Below are 21597 nucleotides of genomic sequence, written 5' to 3' on the forward strand. Positions count from 1 at the left end.
AATACAGAATTACTAAACAGAGTATCTATTTCAACTTCATGCTGCTTCTCTGGAACAGCTACTTCAACACATCAGGACAAATTGTTTCACTTAGCTAAGTAAACTGTGGTCTGCCATCATTTTGTCATTGTTCAGTGACTGCAGGAAAGCTTATGTAAATCAATCCTACAAAGTTCAGGCCTCAAACAAATGAGTAATTGGTACTTATGAGAATAGTTCCTGTGAGCAGGCATGACATCTTCACAGATTTGAAGATATGAAAAAGAGAAGTTAAAAGTGCGAGGGGTTTTGACATGTTATCTAATCCTAACAAATGTACTTACGTTTGTCTTGGTCAGCTTCCACTCCTTCACTTTCTGTGTCACTCGGCAATATCCAAGGTTGATGAGCAAGCTGAAGCTGTTGTAAGAATTCATCCTGCCACAAACAGATCTATTTTAGATAAAATGACAGAGAATGGTTCTATATAAATGCAGACTGTAGCAAACCCTCTAGTCTCAATTAACTAGAGAGGAGAAAGCCTTTAATAAAAAATTATTTTGCTGTGAAATAGAAGCAGAATGCAGAGGATATGGAGGCTTTTTTAATTCTTATTTATTTATCTACTCTGTGGAAAAAAAAAAGTCTCTTTATCTATCTATCTGCTATAGCCACAGACATATACATAATAATCCTAGAAATGCAGCGACACAGAACAAAACCTTAATGCAGATATTCCATCTGTCCCTGCAGTTTCTGGACTATGCCCAGACATGTCGTGCACGATTTGTTTAAGTAAAGCTTTGCCTTGTCAGAACTTTCACTGTTTCCAATCTAGCAAGAACAAGGACCTGAAACTTGATTTAGAACCTGTGGTTTTATTGGAGCAGGAGAGAGCCTAGAAAGGAAAAATGCTATGGAAACTTTTGTCTCCAAGATACCATAAAACTCTAAGCATCAAAATATAAATGTTTTACACAGTTAAAAATCCATACGGAGCTGAATATATGCTTTTAAAAATGTTTTACAATTGCCTCCTTTTTTATATGATGTATATATGTATGCATATAAAAATATTTTTCCATACACACACACACATATGTGAGCACATACACACGCAGACATATAAAATGCTTTGACAGGTTCCTTTGCAATATACAAGGTAAGAGATGAGACTGGAATGCATAGTTTTATTCTCAAAAGCAGTTCAAACACGCAGTTCTAGTCTCTAGAAGAAAACTTAAACGTTGGCCAGATATCATAAAATTACTGACCAGATTCTTATAAGTAACTGAAAAAAAAAAAAAGGGGGTGCCAGGGGGCTAACAGCCCTGTCTTCTTTTACACCAGCTGAAAACCAGAACCTACAGATTCAAAGGTAAATTGCATTTAAACAGCATAATTTTTATTGTTAGCCTACCTGTTGTTTTTTTTTTTTTTGTTAGGCCATCTGGTTTAAAAACAGAAACCATGTTTGTTTAAATCAGTTCTTGGAGACCAAATGCTGTTCAATCATCAAGATCTAACTCACTGGGAATAAATTATTAATTGTGTTGGTAATCTGTTGAAAAAATCCACAAAGACTGCTGCAATAGCCCAACACTAAGCTCAGGCAGGAGCTCCAGGCCTTACGCACATGTTGCCGTTTCAAATGTGCTCAGTGCTCGAGAAGGTTGCCGAGTACAGCACTGAACTGGGCAAAGCGTTTTGGTTCACGGAACAGGTTTCCTGCAGTAGGAGCGAGTGGCTCCCACGCTGATCAGCATACTTTTGAATCTTCCAAAAACACAGAGCAAAGAACTGAGCCAGGCAGCAGAACGGAATGGAAGTATCTTACCAAAAAGAGAGTCTTCAGTACATCCAGTTATGTTCTATACTCCAGTAAGTAGGAGAAAAACCTGTGTTAACCAATGCTATATTCAAATAAGCTGAAATTTCTCACTGTTAACAATGACAGACCAATAAAGATTACTGAATACCCTTTATACTATCTGGATAAATAAAGTGATTGCAAAATTCCGAGTGTTAAAAAGATGAAATGGCAAACAAGGGAGTCAGTAGTATTTCCATCTCAACAGCTATTGATAACCATCACAGAATTGTGTCACTTTAATGGAATCCTTCCTAAAGAGATAAGCGGGATTCAACATTCCTTTTTCAATTTATACAAAACACCAAAGGATAAGGTAAATGCATAAAAGTGTCTCTGCCAAAGGATTTGGAACTCTGATTTATTAGTTTTATAGAGATAATAAAACTATTTCTCTAGGTAGCATTTCTTTGCTATAATTCAATTCAGCCTTGAACAGAGCTGATAATAAAACACACCTGTTAGAACTTTGTAATATTATGTGTGCCAAGAGGCAGAAACTCACCCACAAAATCTCAGATCATGATAAGTCTTAAGCATTAAAAAAACCCAAAACATTCTTCACAGCTGATATGTTAAGTACTTGCCCAGTTATTTAAGATTTGTGCTATAACAAGATTAAACCATCCTGAGCTACAGCATGAGCTTTACTAAAACTTAAGAACTCTGAATTGTACTTATTAGTAATATTTTTGTATTTTAGACTTGTTACGTTACTCTGCAACACGTGACAAACTAGGAAGCATACATAAGGCATTGAGTGATATATTAAAATTCCTCATAAATAAACAAGTGACAGCACACACAGTGTAAACCCATGCAGATTCTGAATTCTTTAATTCAAACTCCTTATGGAGTTCGGTATGCCGGTACCCGGTAACTGCATCCTTTTCAACTGACTTATTCTCATCAAATATGTATCCATTTTGTAATGGTTAATTCCATTAACACCACCTAAGAGTACGGAAGCAGAACTATTTGCAAAATCTCATCTAGTATCTTCTATAGGATTGGCAATAGAACCACAGTGTATTCACATCTATTGGAGATTCCCAGTTCATACCATAAGTCTAAGAGGAATAAAGGCACTTTCTCTTCTTTTATTTTACTGTTTTATACAGGAGGAGGATACAAAACCTATAATGAAAGTTGCAAAATAATTTACAGTATCAGCCTTGAGTTTTATGTTTGTGATCTGTAAAAGTACAAAGAAAGACAGAAATTTTTTGTTCTACCCCAGGCCACCTTTGATGTTTTAAGATTTGTCTCCATGGTCAGAGAGAAGCTGTTACACAAGAGAATGAAATTACATGGCCACAAATAGAGACACACCTCTAACATGGCAAAAAATGCCACTGAACAGAGGTACTTCCTGGGTATGTTCTGTCTAAACCCAGTTCTCTAAGTGACCAGGAACTTCAGTGGGCAAAGACAGCTTAAAAGAGCTCCCAAAGTTACCAGTATAACACTCCAAACACAGAGCTGGGAGCAGCAGATTGGCCAGACTGCCATCAGCTACGTTCTGACATCCCAGGGCCTTTACGGCTTGACAGAGGAAGGTCTTCAGTATGAACATATCATATTAGCGGTTTTCCCCTTGGAAGCAGAGCTAGACCCAAGATGAGTTTCCATTAAGTCAAAGGTCACTTGTGCATGTCACGAAGGGATAAATAGGGTTTGAGCTGGGTCACTAGCAGCCAAAGTACTATTGTACCCAGGGAGCAAAGAGAAAGAAAAGAATTTGTCACTTCTAGAAGGGATTATAATAGAGGATAAGATCCTATATAGAAATGCTGAGATTTAACACCAGTATTACCAGTGGGCTTGCTGGATGAAACAGGACATGCCATTCTAACTGTAAAACAGGGTAATATTGCTCATTTCTTAATGTTCTTAAGACATATATATATATATATATATATATATATATATTGAAAGTATACCAGGACACTTGTTGTAAGAGCTATCAGCAATGCCTGGCATTTGGCAAACAGAAGTAACAAGTCACAGCAACTGAAATGGGACTCATGGTTATTATTAGTATAACTACAGAAAGGCTGCAGAAGAAAGCATTTTTAATTGCCTGCCTTGTTACAGGAAAGATCAGAAGTGATGGACAGACTGGATGTCCCTTGGTGGAGATGCAGTGCTCATTACATGGCACTTTTCAGGAGTCTATACAATAATTCTAGTTGGCATCACATGACTATGTATCAGTTAAGAACAGGACTGCTTAAAAAGAAAGAAAGAAAAAGAGGAGTGAAGTGTTTAGTGGTAAACAATGAAACCCTTCATTTCTTCTGAACATTTTTAGTTAAAAATTAATTGCAATTCTCATTTTCGGGTATGTGAGAAAATTCCAACACACAAACCCCTCAAAACAGGAGACAAAGGGGTTTTTGCTTGTTAAAAAAGAAATTTGTTACAATTACATATTTTTTTACATGGAAAACTTCTGATTTGAAAATATATCAACTATTAGTGAAGATACTTTCAACAGAACTGTAGTCACCTTCAGTCCTCATGTCTTTAAATTGGATATCCAGTTCTAGGCGAAGAAGTAGCTCAAGTGATGGGATTAGCACACTGCCATTCAAACACCAAAATGAGGATTTTTTTCCACCACCAAATTTAGGTAAGATTTCCTCACCAAATTCTTTAGTTTTAGAGTTATCTGTGCCTCGTTTCCTTTCTTTCATAATAAATAATGGAGGCCACATACTTAATTGCAAGATTAGACTAAGTATCAAATATCTAATTTTCCTACAAGCATCTCTAAACAATGTTACTATAAATAACACTTTTTAAAAGTCATTAGATTGATGATACATTGTGTCAAGTGTCACATCCAACAGATTTTTAAAACAAATGATACTTCTCAGAAATTACTATCTACAGGTATGATACTTTTCTCAGTCTTGGAAAAAACTCTCCAGGCTTTGACAAATGGATTACAAAGAGACTGGTAATAAGTGGTGGGAACCGACCTATTTCACCATTAAAAAATTAGCAATGTAGACATATAGGTCCTTCTCAAGTCTGTAGAGAAGGACTGACATTTCCTGAGAAAAAACTCACCTTTATAAGGCTTATATCTGAGATAGACAGCAGGGCTGTTCTTTCACAGGTGCTTTTATTTCCACTGCCTGCACACTAAAGTTATCTTTAAGGCAGCTAAAGTTAGCAGAGGAGAATCCCACTCAAACTTTACAAGGTACTTTAACTTTTTGGGTTTGTTTTCTTTTGTTTTTTAAATAAAGGCTAATCCTGTAAAAGCCATTAATATGGGACAGGAAGTTTTTATGCTCTGAATCAGCCTAGTTAACATGCATGTAGTACTAGAGAGTGATTCAACGATGTTGGACATTTTCTCATTGCAGTTCATTTTTGTTCTTTCGGAAAATTTGTCCATTCAGCAATGCCTAACTAATCATTCCAATGTGTTCAAAAATTGAAAGAAAAAGCAGACCAAGGAAATATTATGCACTGCCAATGCAGCAGCAAAAAAAGAATAATAATACCCTGGAATCATAAAGATAAGATAAAAGTGCATTTAATATTCCAGAAGTACACACCTCTTGGAAACTGTAAGGCTGGTAAAACTGCTACGCATTATGCAGGCAAAACTCTACCAAGCTCATGGAAAATTTAGGGGGCAGGAGTGTTTCAGTATGATTTCTGTAATAATACTGACATTCTCTAATCAGTACCTCTCAAAGATGAGCAGTATTTACTTGCTAATTTTCTCGTCATTATATTTCAAGTTCTTCTCACAGTAATAAGTTACATTAGGTATACTGATGTTACTGCAACATAAAACACAATCTAGTCTTCACTTATAGTAGCTCTTAAACACAGCAAAAACATTAAATTGAAAATCTTACTTCTGATAAACTGCTTCTCTGAGTAGTGACAGTTCCAACAATGTCTCCACTCATTTGCACAGAAAGCCCTGAAGCAGCGCTGAGGGTCCTCCCCATTTGGCTCTTAGATGTCAAAGATCTGCTTCTTTGCATACTAATGATGCCTTCCCTATTTCCTTGGTTGCTAGGGGTAAGAGGCCATGACAGCAAGCTATTTGGGGTCACGGGCCTGCTCCCCGGTGTTGATGGAGTTGGTGGCCTGTTGGTTTGTGTACCGGCTGTTGGAGGCCTACTGTTTGCAACACTGGAAACCAGTGTTCTGCTGTTAGTGGGCAGCGGTGGTGATTTGTTTCCTTGGAGCTGAATGTTCTTCCCCGTCTGAGTTGGCACCTGAGGCCTCGGATTTTGGCCCTGTGTAGCTTGAAGATTGCCTTGATGGTCAGATGTAACTAAACTATGATGTTGGATGGTAGGGCTTCTTGAGAGCCTTGCTTCTTCCCATAGTGCTAGGTCCTTTTCAATATCTGTGCACACACACAAAAAAAGAAAAGAAAAAAAGAAACTCACTTTCTGTTTCTCTCTGGTTTAAAACTCTTATTGATTTTCTCCAATGCAAGTGACAACCTGAAGCTGCGCAGAGAAAATCTATTCACCCTTAACATATAAGGCATCAGAATTAACAGTTCGAATGTTTGACAAGCATTTCCTCACAGTTTATTTACATTTGATTTACTGCAAACAGAGCTATCCCACAGAAACGAAATATTACCACTTCGTTGAACGTCAATACAACCCGTAAAAATCCCTCTCATTTCTTCAGAGTTATCTCTCTGTACCTTTTGCACAGATTCTCATCAGTATCAAACCAAGATGGAGCAGTGAGCTAAACTCGCCATCCTCAGCTGCAGTGACGGGCAATCCAAAACTGGTTCAAGGCCAGACTTTTGTTTAAGCCTCGTTACCTATTGCCCAACCAAAACTCTGGGGGAAAGAACCCTTGAACTGTGGCACATCTGGATCAGTGATCCTGTTTGAATCTAAGTTTTGTGCTCTGGCCTGCCATTACTGACACAGCAGGTGATGGGGTCACCAACACCTAGAATCTAAGGAGAAAAGGTGGCCACCAATCCCTACCCCTCACACAGCCATAAGGAATAAGACCCTATTTAAAGGCAGAACAGATCAGGGTTAGTGATGAAAAATGTCTTCTGAATTCATTTAAATTATATTAATGCTTCTAACGAATTAAATCAGACACATCCAACAAAGTTAGGTGAGGGTAGCTGGAAGTTAGGTTAGCATTGCTAACATACTAAAAGTCCTTGCAAGTAAAAACGTCAAGCTTAAGGAACAGTTTACTCAAGTTTATTTTATCTTTCACAGTTGTTATGAATTTTCACTCTCACTGTCATGTACTCTATTGTAACTTGGTTTTGATATGGATAGTTGGTTATCTTTAGAAAAGCAATGCCATTTCCCATTAAACTGTATAAGTTACAGTCTCAGAAGCTGTAAATCAACAAGGCTTTACTTATTTAAACAGCTGTTAAGTGAACTTATATAAAATAAGCATTTTATTCTTTATTTTGATAACAATAACTTTAGGTTCTGAAAGTCCTAAAAGATTCTAAACTGCATATTGGAAAATCAGATTTTCTTTCACTTATGTTTACCAGTAGGTATAGAAGGAATGCTATATGTAAAATAATTAAAGATGTGCTGCCTTTAACATTAACTTATTTTATAATAACACCTTGGAAACAGTAAAATAAGTTATGCTGATTTCATATTACTAGTCTAATACAAGACATTCTATACATTTCAAATGTTTTTACTAGAAAAGCTGGTAAAACTGAAATAGTCCTGAAAGCCTCTGATAAAAGTGCCTCACAGCTCTTTAATGATTAAATTTTTTGCTGTTAGCAAATTTCAAAACATAGTTATTGTTTCTAGCAAACAGTTAAAAATATTTCTAATTGCTACCTTGCCGGCCTCTTAAAATTAATTATTTCCATTTTGAAATAATTACGTCTTGAATTACTTTTCCATGATTCTTTTAAAGAAATCAATACGCATCACTTTGGAACTTGTAATATGCCTGGCAAAAAATCAGGGGCCAATAAATGATAATGTGGGCTAGCTGATTTAAACCAAATGAGGAATACATTCTTTGAAAGATTCAGCCTAGCCTACGTCTTTGCAAAATTACAGACCTCTAACGTCCCCATGATGATTCAGTATGCTAAGAAATTATCTGAATATTGCATGATTTAATAAGACTTAAATAAGCATTATATTCGGGCTCATGTTTCCCTAATTCCATATAGTAATCAAGCCTGCAGATAAATCAATTATTCTAATCATTTCTCCACACATAATTAAAATGTTTCCATAGTGTAATTATTCAGTTTTGTTTAGCACACATCCTCCTTTTGATTGTGCTTCAATATCAGCTTTTCAACCAGAAAGAAAAGAAAAAAAAAATAATCACACGTCTCCAGCTTTTCAGTATTATCTGATCCATAGTAAACACCAGAATTGAATTATGATTTAGCATTTTTTAAATCCCTTGCCAATGTCATTTAAAGGAAAATAAAATGCAGGTAACAGAGCAACACAATGGCATCTCACTTTCATATCAGAAACACCAGAATAAGAATATGATTCATAATGTGCTTAGAAACTGTTTATGCATTTAGCAGTTCTTCTTGCGATAAAATATATTCCAGAAGTATCCAATGGCCACAGAAGCAGTGTAACAAACCAAATTGGCAAGATCATGGAATTAACTACCAACAAAAATACATTGCCCACTTGCATGTGATATAAAGCAGCCACAGTAACATAAGAGACTGGATCTTAGACAAAAGTATTATGAGCCATATATAGAGAAGGAAAAGAAAACTCATTGCTTCAGTATCTGATTTTGTAAAATTGCTGCTTTCAAACATCAAGGTACTGAGGCAGTTGCTGGCAGTTGGTGCTAGTCCCTAATTCAGGCACAGGCACCAAATTGTGCCTTATGTTAGGAATGAGTTTTATCCAGCACGTAGTCCATGAGAGAAAGCCAAGCTCCTTAAGAAGGTGTATCTGAGACAGGGGACCACATTTCATCATTACACAATTAATCCAAGTCATAATTCAGGCATCTAAATGAGTGCCTAGTATTGCGTAGAACTGATAAGTTCCGGTGTGCGTGGTAAGAAAACTGAAACAAGGAGACTTGCTGCTATCAGACACACTTGAACTTTTGCAAATGTATGAGACAAATAAGGCTAAGCAAAAACACAGCATTACTATCTGAGCTGATTCTTCATGGAAATTCTGTTATGGTTGTCTGTGAGGGGAATAATGGTCTCAAGCAGCACTGGTGTTATAATAGGACATGAATTATTAGGAATACAAGAGTCCAATGTCTAATAATTGGGCTGTTTTCTTGTGAATTTCTCAGGCAGACAAAAATTACTGAATAGTAGAACGATTGAACCCCACGTTACAGTGTTACTGAAATAATGGTCCCAAAGCCATATGACAACAGCAGCATTGAAGCGAGAGAGATGACCTTGTAGGTCACACAACAGCAGACTGAACCTCGGAGACTAAGTGGATGTAGCTAGTTAGCTTACGGTCAATTAAGTATTTAAAATTCCATATTCTATTGAATACAGTGCTACCGTCAGCTTTGTCAAGAGAGATCTAAAGGAACTGCATGTTTCAGAGCATACTGCATACAAGAACAGCTTGTACAACCATGGAAGTGTGACCAGTTAGGACATAAATCAAAGTAGGGCGATCTTCACCAGACCCCTCCTGAGCAACAGCCGCAGCAACACACGGGAAGGCGAGTGCCACTGCAGTGTTCAGGTCCCTGCTAGGCCACAGAAACCTGCTGACCACAGCTCAGCCTGCTGCTCTCCTGGTTCCTACTGGATGTTCCTGACAGTTTCAGCTTGGAGAGAGGGCTCATGGATTTCAGTTTAGTTTGGCAGTGGCTACATCTCCCTCCACCTTACATACACAGTCTTTATTTTCCAGTTCTGCATTATTTTTCGTTGAGTTGGCCCACGAAGTACAGCTTTCACCATATGACAAATATCACGCATAATATAGGACTACCATGCTATAGGTCTATGTCATATCTTATAACTAAGGCTGAAGATAAGAAAATATTGATTACAAAGAACAACAAATTGCAAATTATATCCTAGGATATCCCTCATCATTTTTTTATAGAGCTCTGAAACACATTTTCACTGAAAAAAAGAAGTTTCTTTGTTTGACCTTTTAGAAATGGTTTCTCCATCAAAGATGTTGCAGGTGTTCCACTGCACTCAAGTTAACAGACTTCACTTAGTCAGAAGTCTCAGGAACGAGACGGACTTTTCCTGAAAAGTAATCTATTCTCAAGCTAAAGGTCCACTGCAGCCTCTTCTAAAGACTACTTATGTGCAGGTGAAGCATCAGTACCTCCTTATTGCATGTCTTGGTGAAATGTGAAAAACAAAAAAAAAGGTGCATTATTAAGCTGTCAGACTGCAATATATTTAACACAGTTTAACTACTGTTTAATTACTGTATTTACTGTAATTACAGCAAAGTTCATTACACCTACAAACCCAAGAATAATTGTGCTGTTTCTCCTCAATGAAGAAAAAGGGAAGTTTAAAGTTTTTATCTGTTTTCATCAGCATGTGAGAGAGAGAACTTTTTCCTTCATCTAAATATTGGCAGAGCTAGCTGGGTGAGTGCTGCTCACCGTTTTATGATCCCTTGCTACCATACATACCAGCTAGGTGTTTTTCCATGGTCTGAAGTTCTTTTGCTGCTAAGGAGTCCTTTAAGAGTTTCTGCCTTGGGGAACCTCCAGGTCTGACATCCATGGCATCCAGGGTCCAAACTGTCTGAGACTTACACAGATAAAAAGGAAACGGAATACTTTTAATCTAGTTTGACATTTACATGTGAAACAATAAAAAAAAAATTGGTGTCCCCATTTAGAATAGTCAATCTGGTGCTTTTTATGTAGAATATAAAATGCTATGCAAAATATTACAAAATATCATGTCTTACTTTAAATAACATAAATAGTAGGCATTCCTTCAAATCAACAGTTCTAAAATAATTCAAATATCTACCTTTACACAAGCTTTTGTTCCATGGTGAGACATCATAACAGGACAAATCCTTCCATGATTTACGTCCTGTGCAGTTCCAGTTACTTAGTGGGGGTTGCACTTACTTTAAATTACCATAACATTTGGCACCATATCTCTGCAAAGCAGCACTTCTGGGAATATCACAGAATTTCCTAATTAAAATTGCCAGCGCTGTTTTATCACTGCAAGAAGTATTCCTTTCAGGAACAACAACTAAATCATCAGGGCAACAGAGCAGTTTGGAAGGGATGCCAGCAAACAGACCACCTCCCCAGTCACTTCACTATTGAACGCTGTGGTATTCAAAATTATCTGCATTTTCTGGAACCCACTCAACACAGTCTCAAAAAATAATTTTAAAACATAATATGAGGTAAATTTGTTTTTTTAATGCTTATTTGAAATACGCAGGAAATACATGACCGAGTGTGCAAAATTTGGTCATAAAAACAACAAACAAGAACATTAATTAAAGCATTCTTAACAGCCTATCTGAAATAAATTTTATATTACCTCACCAAAACATTTCATCTGTAGTCTAGGGGGTTTTGTTGATTTCCTAGGTATCCTAAAGAAACAAGGCTTATGCAATGGTCTTCTCATTGTCATTCACCTCTTACTAATTTTTTAATCTTTCGGTAAATGTCAAAAATATTCAGAGAGGGGCCACCGTTTCAAAGACATTAAACTGCTGTAATTTCAGGGAGAAGAATGATCGAGCAGAGGAGGGAGACCCAAACTGGTGACACCATTCAAGGGAAACACACCAGGCTGCAGTGCCACGCGCGCTGCCGGGCTGCAACTGTGTCACCAGTAGGTATGTGGGTTGCTGCAGGCAGCTGCAGAACGTGATGGTATTTTTCTGGCTGGACTCTCATCTCATAGGGAAAGGTGTACAGCAGTTCAAAGGATGAACACAAAAATACAGGTTTGATATCATTTCTATTCACAAACAATTTGCTTTAACCATAAACACTAAATAACATACTGTGGCTGCCTTCCTTTTTAGAAAAGTAAGCATAAATCTACAGAAGTAAAATGTGAAATATATTTTGTATAATTTTTAATTTGTTCCAAATAAAGACTTTTTTGCTTTGCATGCATCCGATCATTGTGAACCATGTATCTTTAAAATATGTTAACACAGATTTATATTTATAAAGCAACAGCTATACTGTAATGCTGCATACTCATACATAAAAAAGCCTAAGCATATTTACTAGCATATGAAATAGTTTGAAGCGGCAGATAATTCTGTTGTTATTAGCTCACAAAATTTTTAGAACACTAATGACATTTTTGGATTTGCCAATTGTTTTCTACGCTAGTACTGTGCTGGTTAAAGGTTTAATCCCAGGTAAATACATAGAAACAGCTGAATAAAACATTAAGTTGCTCAGAAGTGGAACTGATCCTGCAAACACATTTATTTCAGATGTATCCCTAGACCTGATTCACCTGTTCCTCCAAGAGATTTTGAGCATTTGTCGCTTCAGTCCTCATTGTGAATTCTCCATCCAAATCATAAACTGGCTTGTTGAGGTCACTACAGAATATTGATCTGTATTAAATTACTCACATCTCTAAATGTTTATTCCTAATAGATATTAGTTACCCAATACCCACCTCAAGATGAAAGAATTTTTTATGCTGTGAACAATTCTTCTGAAATAAACAAAACTAAATAAGAGATGGGAAGGGGGAATAGAGCCTGTAACGAAACTTCAATATTTTAATTTTCAATCTGTTTTTAGATATACTCTCATGCCCAGATTTTTATGGTGGAAAAAGGCCATTTTTATATACATTTTATAGTGTATATTTTCATAAGGGGCAAAAACCAGCAGGACTTCGATAATGACTATGGGGGAAAAAAATCCCCAAGGTTATAAGGATGAATCCCTTTTGAATACACAATTTTATGCACAAATACAACTCTGATGAAATACAGAATAAAAACTAGTCAGTGGTCTATGGTAATACTTGAAGACCAAACTGCTCTTCTAATATTCTTAACTCTGAGTATTCAAGTTTATCATAAGCAAATTATTACGGGTTGTAATTATGGGTATTATATTTCCCTAACCCCTAAAACCACAGAGTTCCAAATGTTAGGCTAGTGAGAGGGTTTCACTCTCTATGTCTTGTTTTCTGGAAAGGCAATGGAGTTATCTTTCTCTTCTACAAACCTCTACTGTTTCTTCTTACATTCCACCCTTTCCTGTACTCTGCTTCTTTCCTTTAAGCACAGGAATCATGTAAGACACATACAACTAAGGCAACTGTCTGAGTAAAGTCAGCTCTCTACAGCCTGTAGCAGAATCTAAGATAAACAGAGAAAAATTATTCTTTAATGGTAGTCATCATGGTAGTGCTTTAGACGTTTATATAAGCATGAGTAATGTTTAAATTAAATCACTTGCAATTAGGAGACTCCAAATCACAAAGATCATCAACCATCAGCATTACCTTTGTACGTTTCAATACAGGATTTAAAATCTTATCTAAGTTCATGTAAGACATATCGATATGCCTGTGTATAAGGAACACAAAGGCAGGGACATGCATACATTTAATAAATATTTGTGTTTGTCTTCATCCTGTTAACACACAGCTCCAAAGCCATAAAGAGTTTGTGTTCAGTTCTGGATGTAGCATGGATGTATACATTAATCTTGTATATGATTTAAAATAAATACATTTACATATATTCAGTCTCTACCATTACATATTGTTATAAGTTCAATAATATCATAAGCTTATGGCATTTAGTCAGACAATAGCTTCACAAAATACCAGAATAGTATTACAATACTAGTTATGGAAGATGAGATATTTAATAGTAGCAATTTAATTTCATGATAAATTACATGCTTATAATAGTGCCTTCCAATTAAACACTCACTTGATAGAAAGCAACAATGATCTGGGGAAAAAACTAAAAACTAAAACTGTAGTGTAACCTTTTTTTGTTCCTTCTCTGAACCTAGATATTTCAGGGCTATAACCAACAACATTTTTGGAGGCAGGCTCAGGTAATGTTTTTTTCTATATATCTAAATAATACTGAACATAATTTTTTTTTTTTTTAACATTTTGAGACTATGAGTTCATCTATGTGATAAATGCATAAACACAGACAGAGGTCCTCCAGCATACCATTTATGCAACAGCCTTATTCCTAAAAGATAAACACAAGCTGAAAGTAGGGGATGTTATCAAGGCGGTTTTGGAAGCATGTCAGTTCAAATGAACGGAAAAATGAATCTGCAGAGCTCTAGCAGAATTCGCTGGTGCCCCTTCTCTCCACTGGATGAACGGCAGCAGTTCAGATATGTCACTTAAGAAAGAGATTCAGGCTGGCAAGCCACTTATTTAAACCTTCTTATTCCACTTCACCAAAACTTATCCTTTGCCTTCTGGCCAGGAATTGCAGAAATAAAACACTAATGTCAGCTAACTTGGACTTTAATAAGAAAGACAGCAGACGGAAAGTAGTTGAAAAATATAGCGTATATGTATGAAATATGTGCATAGAAGTCCTTCCAATTCCTTCAGTATCTTCCAAACTACAATTGACCTTGATCATTCATTAAGGTATATAAATATTAGTACAAAATTTATAAATGGCCTATTTACATTAACAAGATTAACAAGATCTAAATATGAGGATGTTCCTGCCTGAAAGACATCCTTGTCTTTCTAACTTGTAGAAGCAGCTCTGGCCCCTGTTCATCACCTGCAAACTTTGAAGGCGAGGCAACGTCTCTTTGTGCCAGAAATATGTTCCAACAAAGCCCTCAGGATACATTTGTCAACATTTAAGGTCAACTATGTGTCCATTTCTCAAGTGGCTTTCTTTACACATCATCATAATTTCTTCACATACGATGGAATCATAGAATCATTTAGGTTGGAAAAGACCCTTGGGATCATCGAGTCCAACCATCAACCCCACTCTACAAAGTTCTCACCTACACCATATCCCCTAACACCACACCTAAACGAGTCTTAAACACATTCAGGGATGGTGACTCCACCACCTCCCTGGGCAGCCTATTCCAGTGTCTAACCATTCTTGCTGTGAAGATTTTTTCCTAATGTCCAGTCTAAACTTACCTTGTTGCAGCTTGATCCCATTCCCTCTTGTTCTATCACTAATTACCTGTGAGAAGAGACCAGCACCAACCTCTCTACAATGGCCTTTCAAGTAGTTGTGGAAAGTGATGAGGTCTCCCCTCAGCCTCCTCTTCCTCAAACTAAACAGTCCCAGCTCCTTCAATCGCTCCTCATAAGATTTATTCTCCAGGCCCTTCACCAGCTTCGTTGCCCTCCTCTGCACTCGCTCCAGCACCTCGATATCTCTCTCGTATTGAGGTGCCCAAAACCGGACACAATACTCAAGGTGTGGCCTCACCAGTGCTGAGTACAGGGGGACAATCACCTCCCTACTTCTGCTGGTCGCACTATTTCTAATACAAGCCAGGATGCCATTGGCCCTCTTGGCCACCTGGGCACAGGGCTGGCTCATGTTCAGCCGCTTGTCAATTAGAACCCTCAGGTCCTTTTCTGCCAGGCAGCTCTCCAGCCACACTTCCCCAAGCCTATAGCGATGCATGGGGTTGTTGTGGCCCAAGTGCAGGACCTGGCACTTGGCCTTGTTGAAGCTTATACCATTAGCATTGGCCCATGGATCCAATCCATCCAAGTCTCTCTGTAGAGCCTCCCTATCCTCATGCAGATCAACACTCCCGCTTAACTTGGTGTCATCTGTGAATTTACTGATGATGCAGTCTATGTCCTTATCAAGATCATCAATAAATAAATAAATTTAATAGTGGCCTTCCAGTACCCAAAGGGGGCCTACAGGAGAGATGGGGAGGGGCTGTTTCCAAGGGCATGTAGCGATAGGACGAGGGGCAATGGTTTTAAACTAGAGCAGGGTAGGTTTAGATTAGACATTAGGAAGAAGTTCTTTACAGTAACGGTGGTGAGACACTGGCACAGGTTGCCCAGAGAGGTGGTGGAAGCCCCATCCCTGGAGACATTCAAGGCCAGGCTTGATGAGGCTCTGAGCAATCTGATCTAGCTAAAGATGTCCCTGCTTAGTGCAGGGGGGTTGGACTAGATGACCTTTAAAGGTCCCTTCCAACCCAACACATTCTATGATTCTACGATTTCTTTGCTGAATAGCTTAAATATCTTAAATAGACACATTTGACAGAGATCCCTCCAAATACAAAAAATTCCCTTTATTGAACAATTTGTTTGCAAGTGTCCCTTCTGTTCTGACCAAGCAGCTGGCAAGGACAGTTGTTATTCACCCAGCAGAACTTTTTGTGCAATATTTTGTTTGAAGAATCTTCACACAACATGTACTTTCTGTAAGAGTTGACCACAGGTTTAAACTTTCAGCTTCTGTAGTCTGTTCAAGGACATCAGGTAAGCTAGTCAACATGGGTTTTTGGTACTGTAAAAATAATAAACATTCTCAGAGCTCTGTTGCAATATTGGCAGCCATCTCTAATCCCCACCTTCCACATTAGGGCCTGTTCTACTTGAAATGCCGTGTAATTGAAATTACAAGCTTTTTGCTTCCCATGGCAGTCGGCCAGCACATTTTACACTAAACCTTAAACTAAAAAAAATGGTAGTTTAAGTTAACTTACACACCGTTTTTCTGTTTACAGGCAAGAGGGAAGGAGGAAATATGTGGGCTTCTGGGAATCACATTGGTTTCAGTTTGTGAAATGTAACTAGAATAATTGTTTTCTAAGCTTCAGTCCTGTTTTATTTACTGCTATTTGGACTAATATTTTTGAATTTGTCATGCCCAAGAAACCAAAATTTCAGACAGGTCAAAACAAGGCACTCCTTGATCTTTTTTTACAGCTATTTTTTTTACATTCAGAAAATTCTTTCAATTTGAAATTACATTTTAGAGGATTAAGTATTTTCAAATAAGAGTATTTTCACTCCAGAAGACATCTGTGCCTCTGTCTGCCCCATGAAAAGTCTCCTTGGAAGCACTAACCACACAGTGTGTGCAACACCTGCCAGTGGGGCTGATAAACTGAACTTGTGAGGAGCAGGAGCCTGTCTGGAAGCGGTCCTTATCCCTGGGGATCCGGGCAGGGAGATGGGGCAGCCCCACCACCCATCACAGGGGTCAGGCAAGCCCCCAGGGTGCCTCAAGTTTTGCAATATGCAACATGATATCAGCAAAAAGAATACCAGCAGGTAAGAAGTGAAAAAAAATTTTAAGTACTTCAGGTGCTCTCCAAAGTCAAAGTGAATTTTAAAAGTAAGAACTAATTATTTTGCAGCTGCATGTACAAAGTACTATGTCTATTTAATGGATTTATTTTTTTTTTCGATAGAGGAGGTCTCAACCGAAGAGGTTCAAGGTATGTAATTCAAGCTACTTGCTTAAATTCTTGCAGGAAATATCACTTACTTCCCAAGAACCTAGATATTATATTTTTCTACTATCTTTTATTGTTAATCTAGCTAACAGTAATTAAACTTATTTATTTGCATGGTTTTTTTGGACTAGCTGTGGAAGACTTGTACTAATCTAATATTATCTTAGTTTTACAGAAGATTTAAAATTTAAAAATTTAACTTTATGTGCCTGTATTTCCACATAAAAAAAGTCAACTTGGATTGAAAAACTTTTGTATCAGAACATACTAATTTTGTGTGTATAATACATAAATATGACCTTTATAATTCATACTACCTCACAGACACACTGCTGTTCCTGATGTGGTAGTGGAACCTTAAAATACTTATTTTAAAGACTAACCTGCTAAATGTTAAGCAGTGACCACAATCCAGCAAATAATTTATAGATTTAGTTAAATACTGAAGTTTGGGTGATTTAGAGTTTTGTCGATCATCCTCAAACTTGAACAAGTCATTAAGTTGTTTCTCAGCACTGTTTCCAGGGAAAACAGTGGGAAAAGCAATTACAGTTTAAATCACATGTCACCAGAATATAGGTGTATTCAACATAGATTGATAGAAAGAATTAAAAGCTTAATTTTTTCTTGTGCATGAAGCCTCATGTCACTTCACAAATTGAGTTACTGTTAAGGAATTTCTGTATTTATCGCGGAAAATCCATGTGTGCGTATTCCTTCCAGGAAAGCAACTGAAAAGTTCCAAAGCAGCAGGGAAAACAGGAGAAAATGTAAAACAAAACACCTTTATAAAACAATTCATTAGAGTATTTTCCCCACAAAAACCCAAGGCAAATTCATGCAGAATTGGCTTTTGCAGTTGGACAACCTTTTTTTTCCACAGTTTCTGTTACACTTGAATTGTTTTGCCTTACATGGATAATTTGCAAAGAAAAATATACCTTTTTATGTGCAAGGCAAGATGAGTGAATGCAAAGATTCACATAAAAAAATAATAAGCATGAGTCCTTTTAGATCCACGTGGTAAAAGAAGCAACTCAGAGGGAAGGCAAAGGCCACGTAATGTGAATTGCCCAGTGAATGTGCCCTCTTTCTTTCTGTTAGTCAGTGTACATTTAGTAACTTCTGATACCTTACTTTTCCATTTCTGCCAGAATTCCAACCCACCTCGTTTTTTCCCGGTATCACTTCATTGTTTTCTTAAAGATTGCTAGCCACGTATTTATAAAACTCATCTACATAAAGTAAAATAGGATGAGTTTACCACACTGCAAAAATCTCAAGAAAAGGCTTTGCATTTTGTCTAGCATGTTTTGTTACATTAAATGTTTGTCAGAAAGTGAGCTCTGCAGTAAACTAGGATTTCTAAGGACATTCTGAATGCTTGCTTACACTTTGAATCCTTGCAAAACACCTGGGAAGAGTGGCGATTCCTGTAAATACTTCAAACTTGTTTTTGCTAGCATTACTCGTTTATTCATTCAGTACGCTTTGTTTGGGATTGCACAGCACTGAAAATATAAGTTCTCAATTTTTCAAATAATAACGCTCTGCGTGAGAAATAAAGCATAACAAAAGATTCTATTAAAAAAGTTCTAAAGGAAAAAGGTCTAATTAGAAAAACTTCCAGATTCTTCAGAAATATAACAGTAAACATATATAATGTTACCAGAAAATCATAATGTAACCCTAGTATAAATTACATGAACCGTGTTCATAGATGTTGCCTATCTTTTCTAAGTACTGGTATTACATGTGGATTTATACATGGGACATGAAAAAAAGCTCTTTTCTAAAGATCTTTATGCATAATTCCTGCTGCTTTATCCTAGTTTTTCTCAAAACGCTTCTCTGAAGGCCAAGGCATTTTGAAAGAAAATTTGTAAATATATATGAGTGGAGAGAAATTTATGATAATGATCCATTTAACTAGTAAGAGACTCAAATTACCCTATTGGAATGCAGTACCAGTATTAAACATGGCACACCTTGAACCAGATCAGGAATTTTTAGATGTAATATGCACACTTGAGTGAATGCCATGAACCAATTTGTCCAATTTATGAGAAATGTCTGATCAACATCATATTTATTCTCTTTTTCCCCCATCTTGTGTCTCATATAGTAACTCATATCTCCTATAATATCTGAAAATCACTTAAAGTCACGAGAATGTATTTTGGTATCAATTCTGAAGTAATTTTACAGGTGTATTTCTTACTGTTTTGAAGAATTTGTGGGAATCCATTGCAAGAATGCATTTATCTTCACAGCCTTCCTATGAGGAATCTCAGTTTTACCTCTGTATTTTATAGGTCAAGATTGTCAAAGAATAAGTCTCACTGGAAGTTACTAGGGGACCATGAAACAGATATCTGCTCCTTCAGAGCTCTAAAAGGCAGCAACAACAGTTGGAACATTTTTTTCTTTTTTGAGGAGATAGAGTGGCAGACAAACATAGAGTGTTGGATAGCCGAATCTCACTCTGAATAACAAGCAATTTTGAAGAGATAAAGTACACAATCAGCTAGCTACACACTATTTAAGCAAGAGCTTTAAGATACAAAAAAACCCACAAGAGTGGATGAACTAACAGTTACTGGTTTATGCCTCCTTAGTAACTTAGGCAAAGGAATTTTCCAAGAGCTCAGGAAAGCGAAGCTATCTGCTTTTCCTCCAGGGAGGGGTTGGGTGGGCAGAGCAATAGCTGCAACTGCTCTTCTTGCCTTCTCTTTGCAGCACTGGCAATAACAACAACAGCCAGTGTGGCTTTCAGGGATTCAGCCCAAGCAACTTTGCTGCCTCTGGCAGTCTACTGCTCCAAACAACCTTACCAATGTCTAGAACTAGCAGAGCATTAAATGATACACGTACATACTGTTTATCCATTCATAAGCATGCACACACAGAACATATATCTAAAAATACACTGTTGAAGGCCGTACATTTCTGTAGCACAATTTTGGTAATAAACACAATGATCTCTTGTTTTCCTTGTATATTTATTTTTCTCTATATCTCAATTTATTTGTTGCCCTTTCCTTATGCCACATGTCTGCAGAACTGAAAAATCAAAGCTGGTAGCTGCGGGTCCAAATCAATAAGAAAAACATGGTTCCTGCTGCAAAATTTATTATACCTCTCTGTTCACTGCTGTGAAGCAGAAAGGACACTTGAGAAAGAAGCTCAAAGCAATGGCAACTAAAGCTCTGCTCCTTACTCTTTTTGACCAATATCTGCAAATACTCTGTGAGGTTCTTGCACTCCAAACTCTCAAAGAGCTTTAGGAATTGACCTGGAAGTCCACATCTGCCAACTGTTTTGATAACTCTGGTTGGAAATACAATATGTTCAGTATTATTTGGCTTTAGCAGTAGTAGTACTTAATCAGCTGTCTGAAAGACTGCACGATCAGTCTGCATTGACATTTTTCTTTTTTCTTAAATACTGCCCTTTTTTCCTCAGCTAACAAATAGCGAACCCTTCTTTTCAATTTATCGACACTAAAGCGTGCTATAAACCAGTATTGCTATGGTTGAATGGGAATTAATGTGTCCTCTTTACAGCTGTGTAAGATTTTGCAAAAACAAACAACTATTGTCGTTATTTGCCTCAGAAAACAAAGCAATCCTTTCTTTAACCTATGTTCAAATTTCTGATGCAATACAATGACAAAATTCTGATTATATAACTTCTAAAAAATCATTTTATTGCTGGTTATATTTTCTGCAAACTGCAAATCTGGAAGGATTTTCTTAAATTTCAAAATAAAAGAACTGATGAAAATACTACCAGGCATAATACTGTATTCTTCAAAACAATATATAAATTAACCATATATTTTAATTAGACACCTCCTGTTTATTAGTATCCAAACAACTGTTAACAAAAAGCTAAATTACAGTTGAGATATTATAATTTCATATTTCATAATGAAATTTAGAGTTTTCATTATTTTGTTCTCTTAATTTTGTAAAATTGAATATTATCTGGTAAAACGGATATTTGACTAACCTTTAAGAACATACAGACACAGGATAAAATGACTGCACTTTCAAAGGGAACTATACATGTAAATCCAACAACATATGGTTTTGTATGAGATTATAATAATTTCCTTCAAAATATCACCTTTCCTAGAATGAAAAAATTAGAACAGACAGAGAACTGAAAATTCAGATGGGTTAGGTATATTAAGTTTTCTTCTCTCTAGGATAACAGCGCTGGCAAGCACAACTTTTATCTTTATGCAAAATTTTTGTTGATCTATTTTTAAAAATTACAGGATTATGCGTAAGGGAAGA

The 21597-nt window shown here is 36.8% G+C and overlaps 1 protein-coding gene across 3 annotated transcripts in view; it reads right to left on the reverse strand.

Moving 5' to 3' along the window:
• Positions 1–269: 269 nt before the first annotated feature.
• Positions 270–21597, reverse strand: part of C2H8orf34 (chromosome 2 C8orf34 homolog) — a 187511-nt gene continuing 166183 nt past the window's right edge. For all 3 annotated transcript variants that reach the window (XM_054193000.1, XM_054193001.1, XM_054192999.1), the window contains 3 exons: positions 10499–10619; positions 5734–6236; positions 270–417 (listed from right to left, as the gene is read on the reverse strand). In XM_054193000.1, the coding sequence (XP_054048975.1) occupies positions 307–417; positions 5734–6236; positions 10499–10619 (735 nt within the window). In that variant the 3' untranslated portion in view covers positions 270–306. The remainder of the gene's footprint in view (positions 418–5733; positions 6237–10498; positions 10620–21597) is intronic.

The sequence above is a fragment of the Rissa tridactyla genome, chromosome 2 (genome assembly GCF_028500815.1).
Source record: "Rissa tridactyla isolate bRisTri1 chromosome 2, bRisTri1.patW.cur.20221130, whole genome shotgun sequence".
Taxonomy (NCBI): Eukaryota; Metazoa; Chordata; class Aves; order Charadriiformes; family Laridae; genus Rissa; species Rissa tridactyla.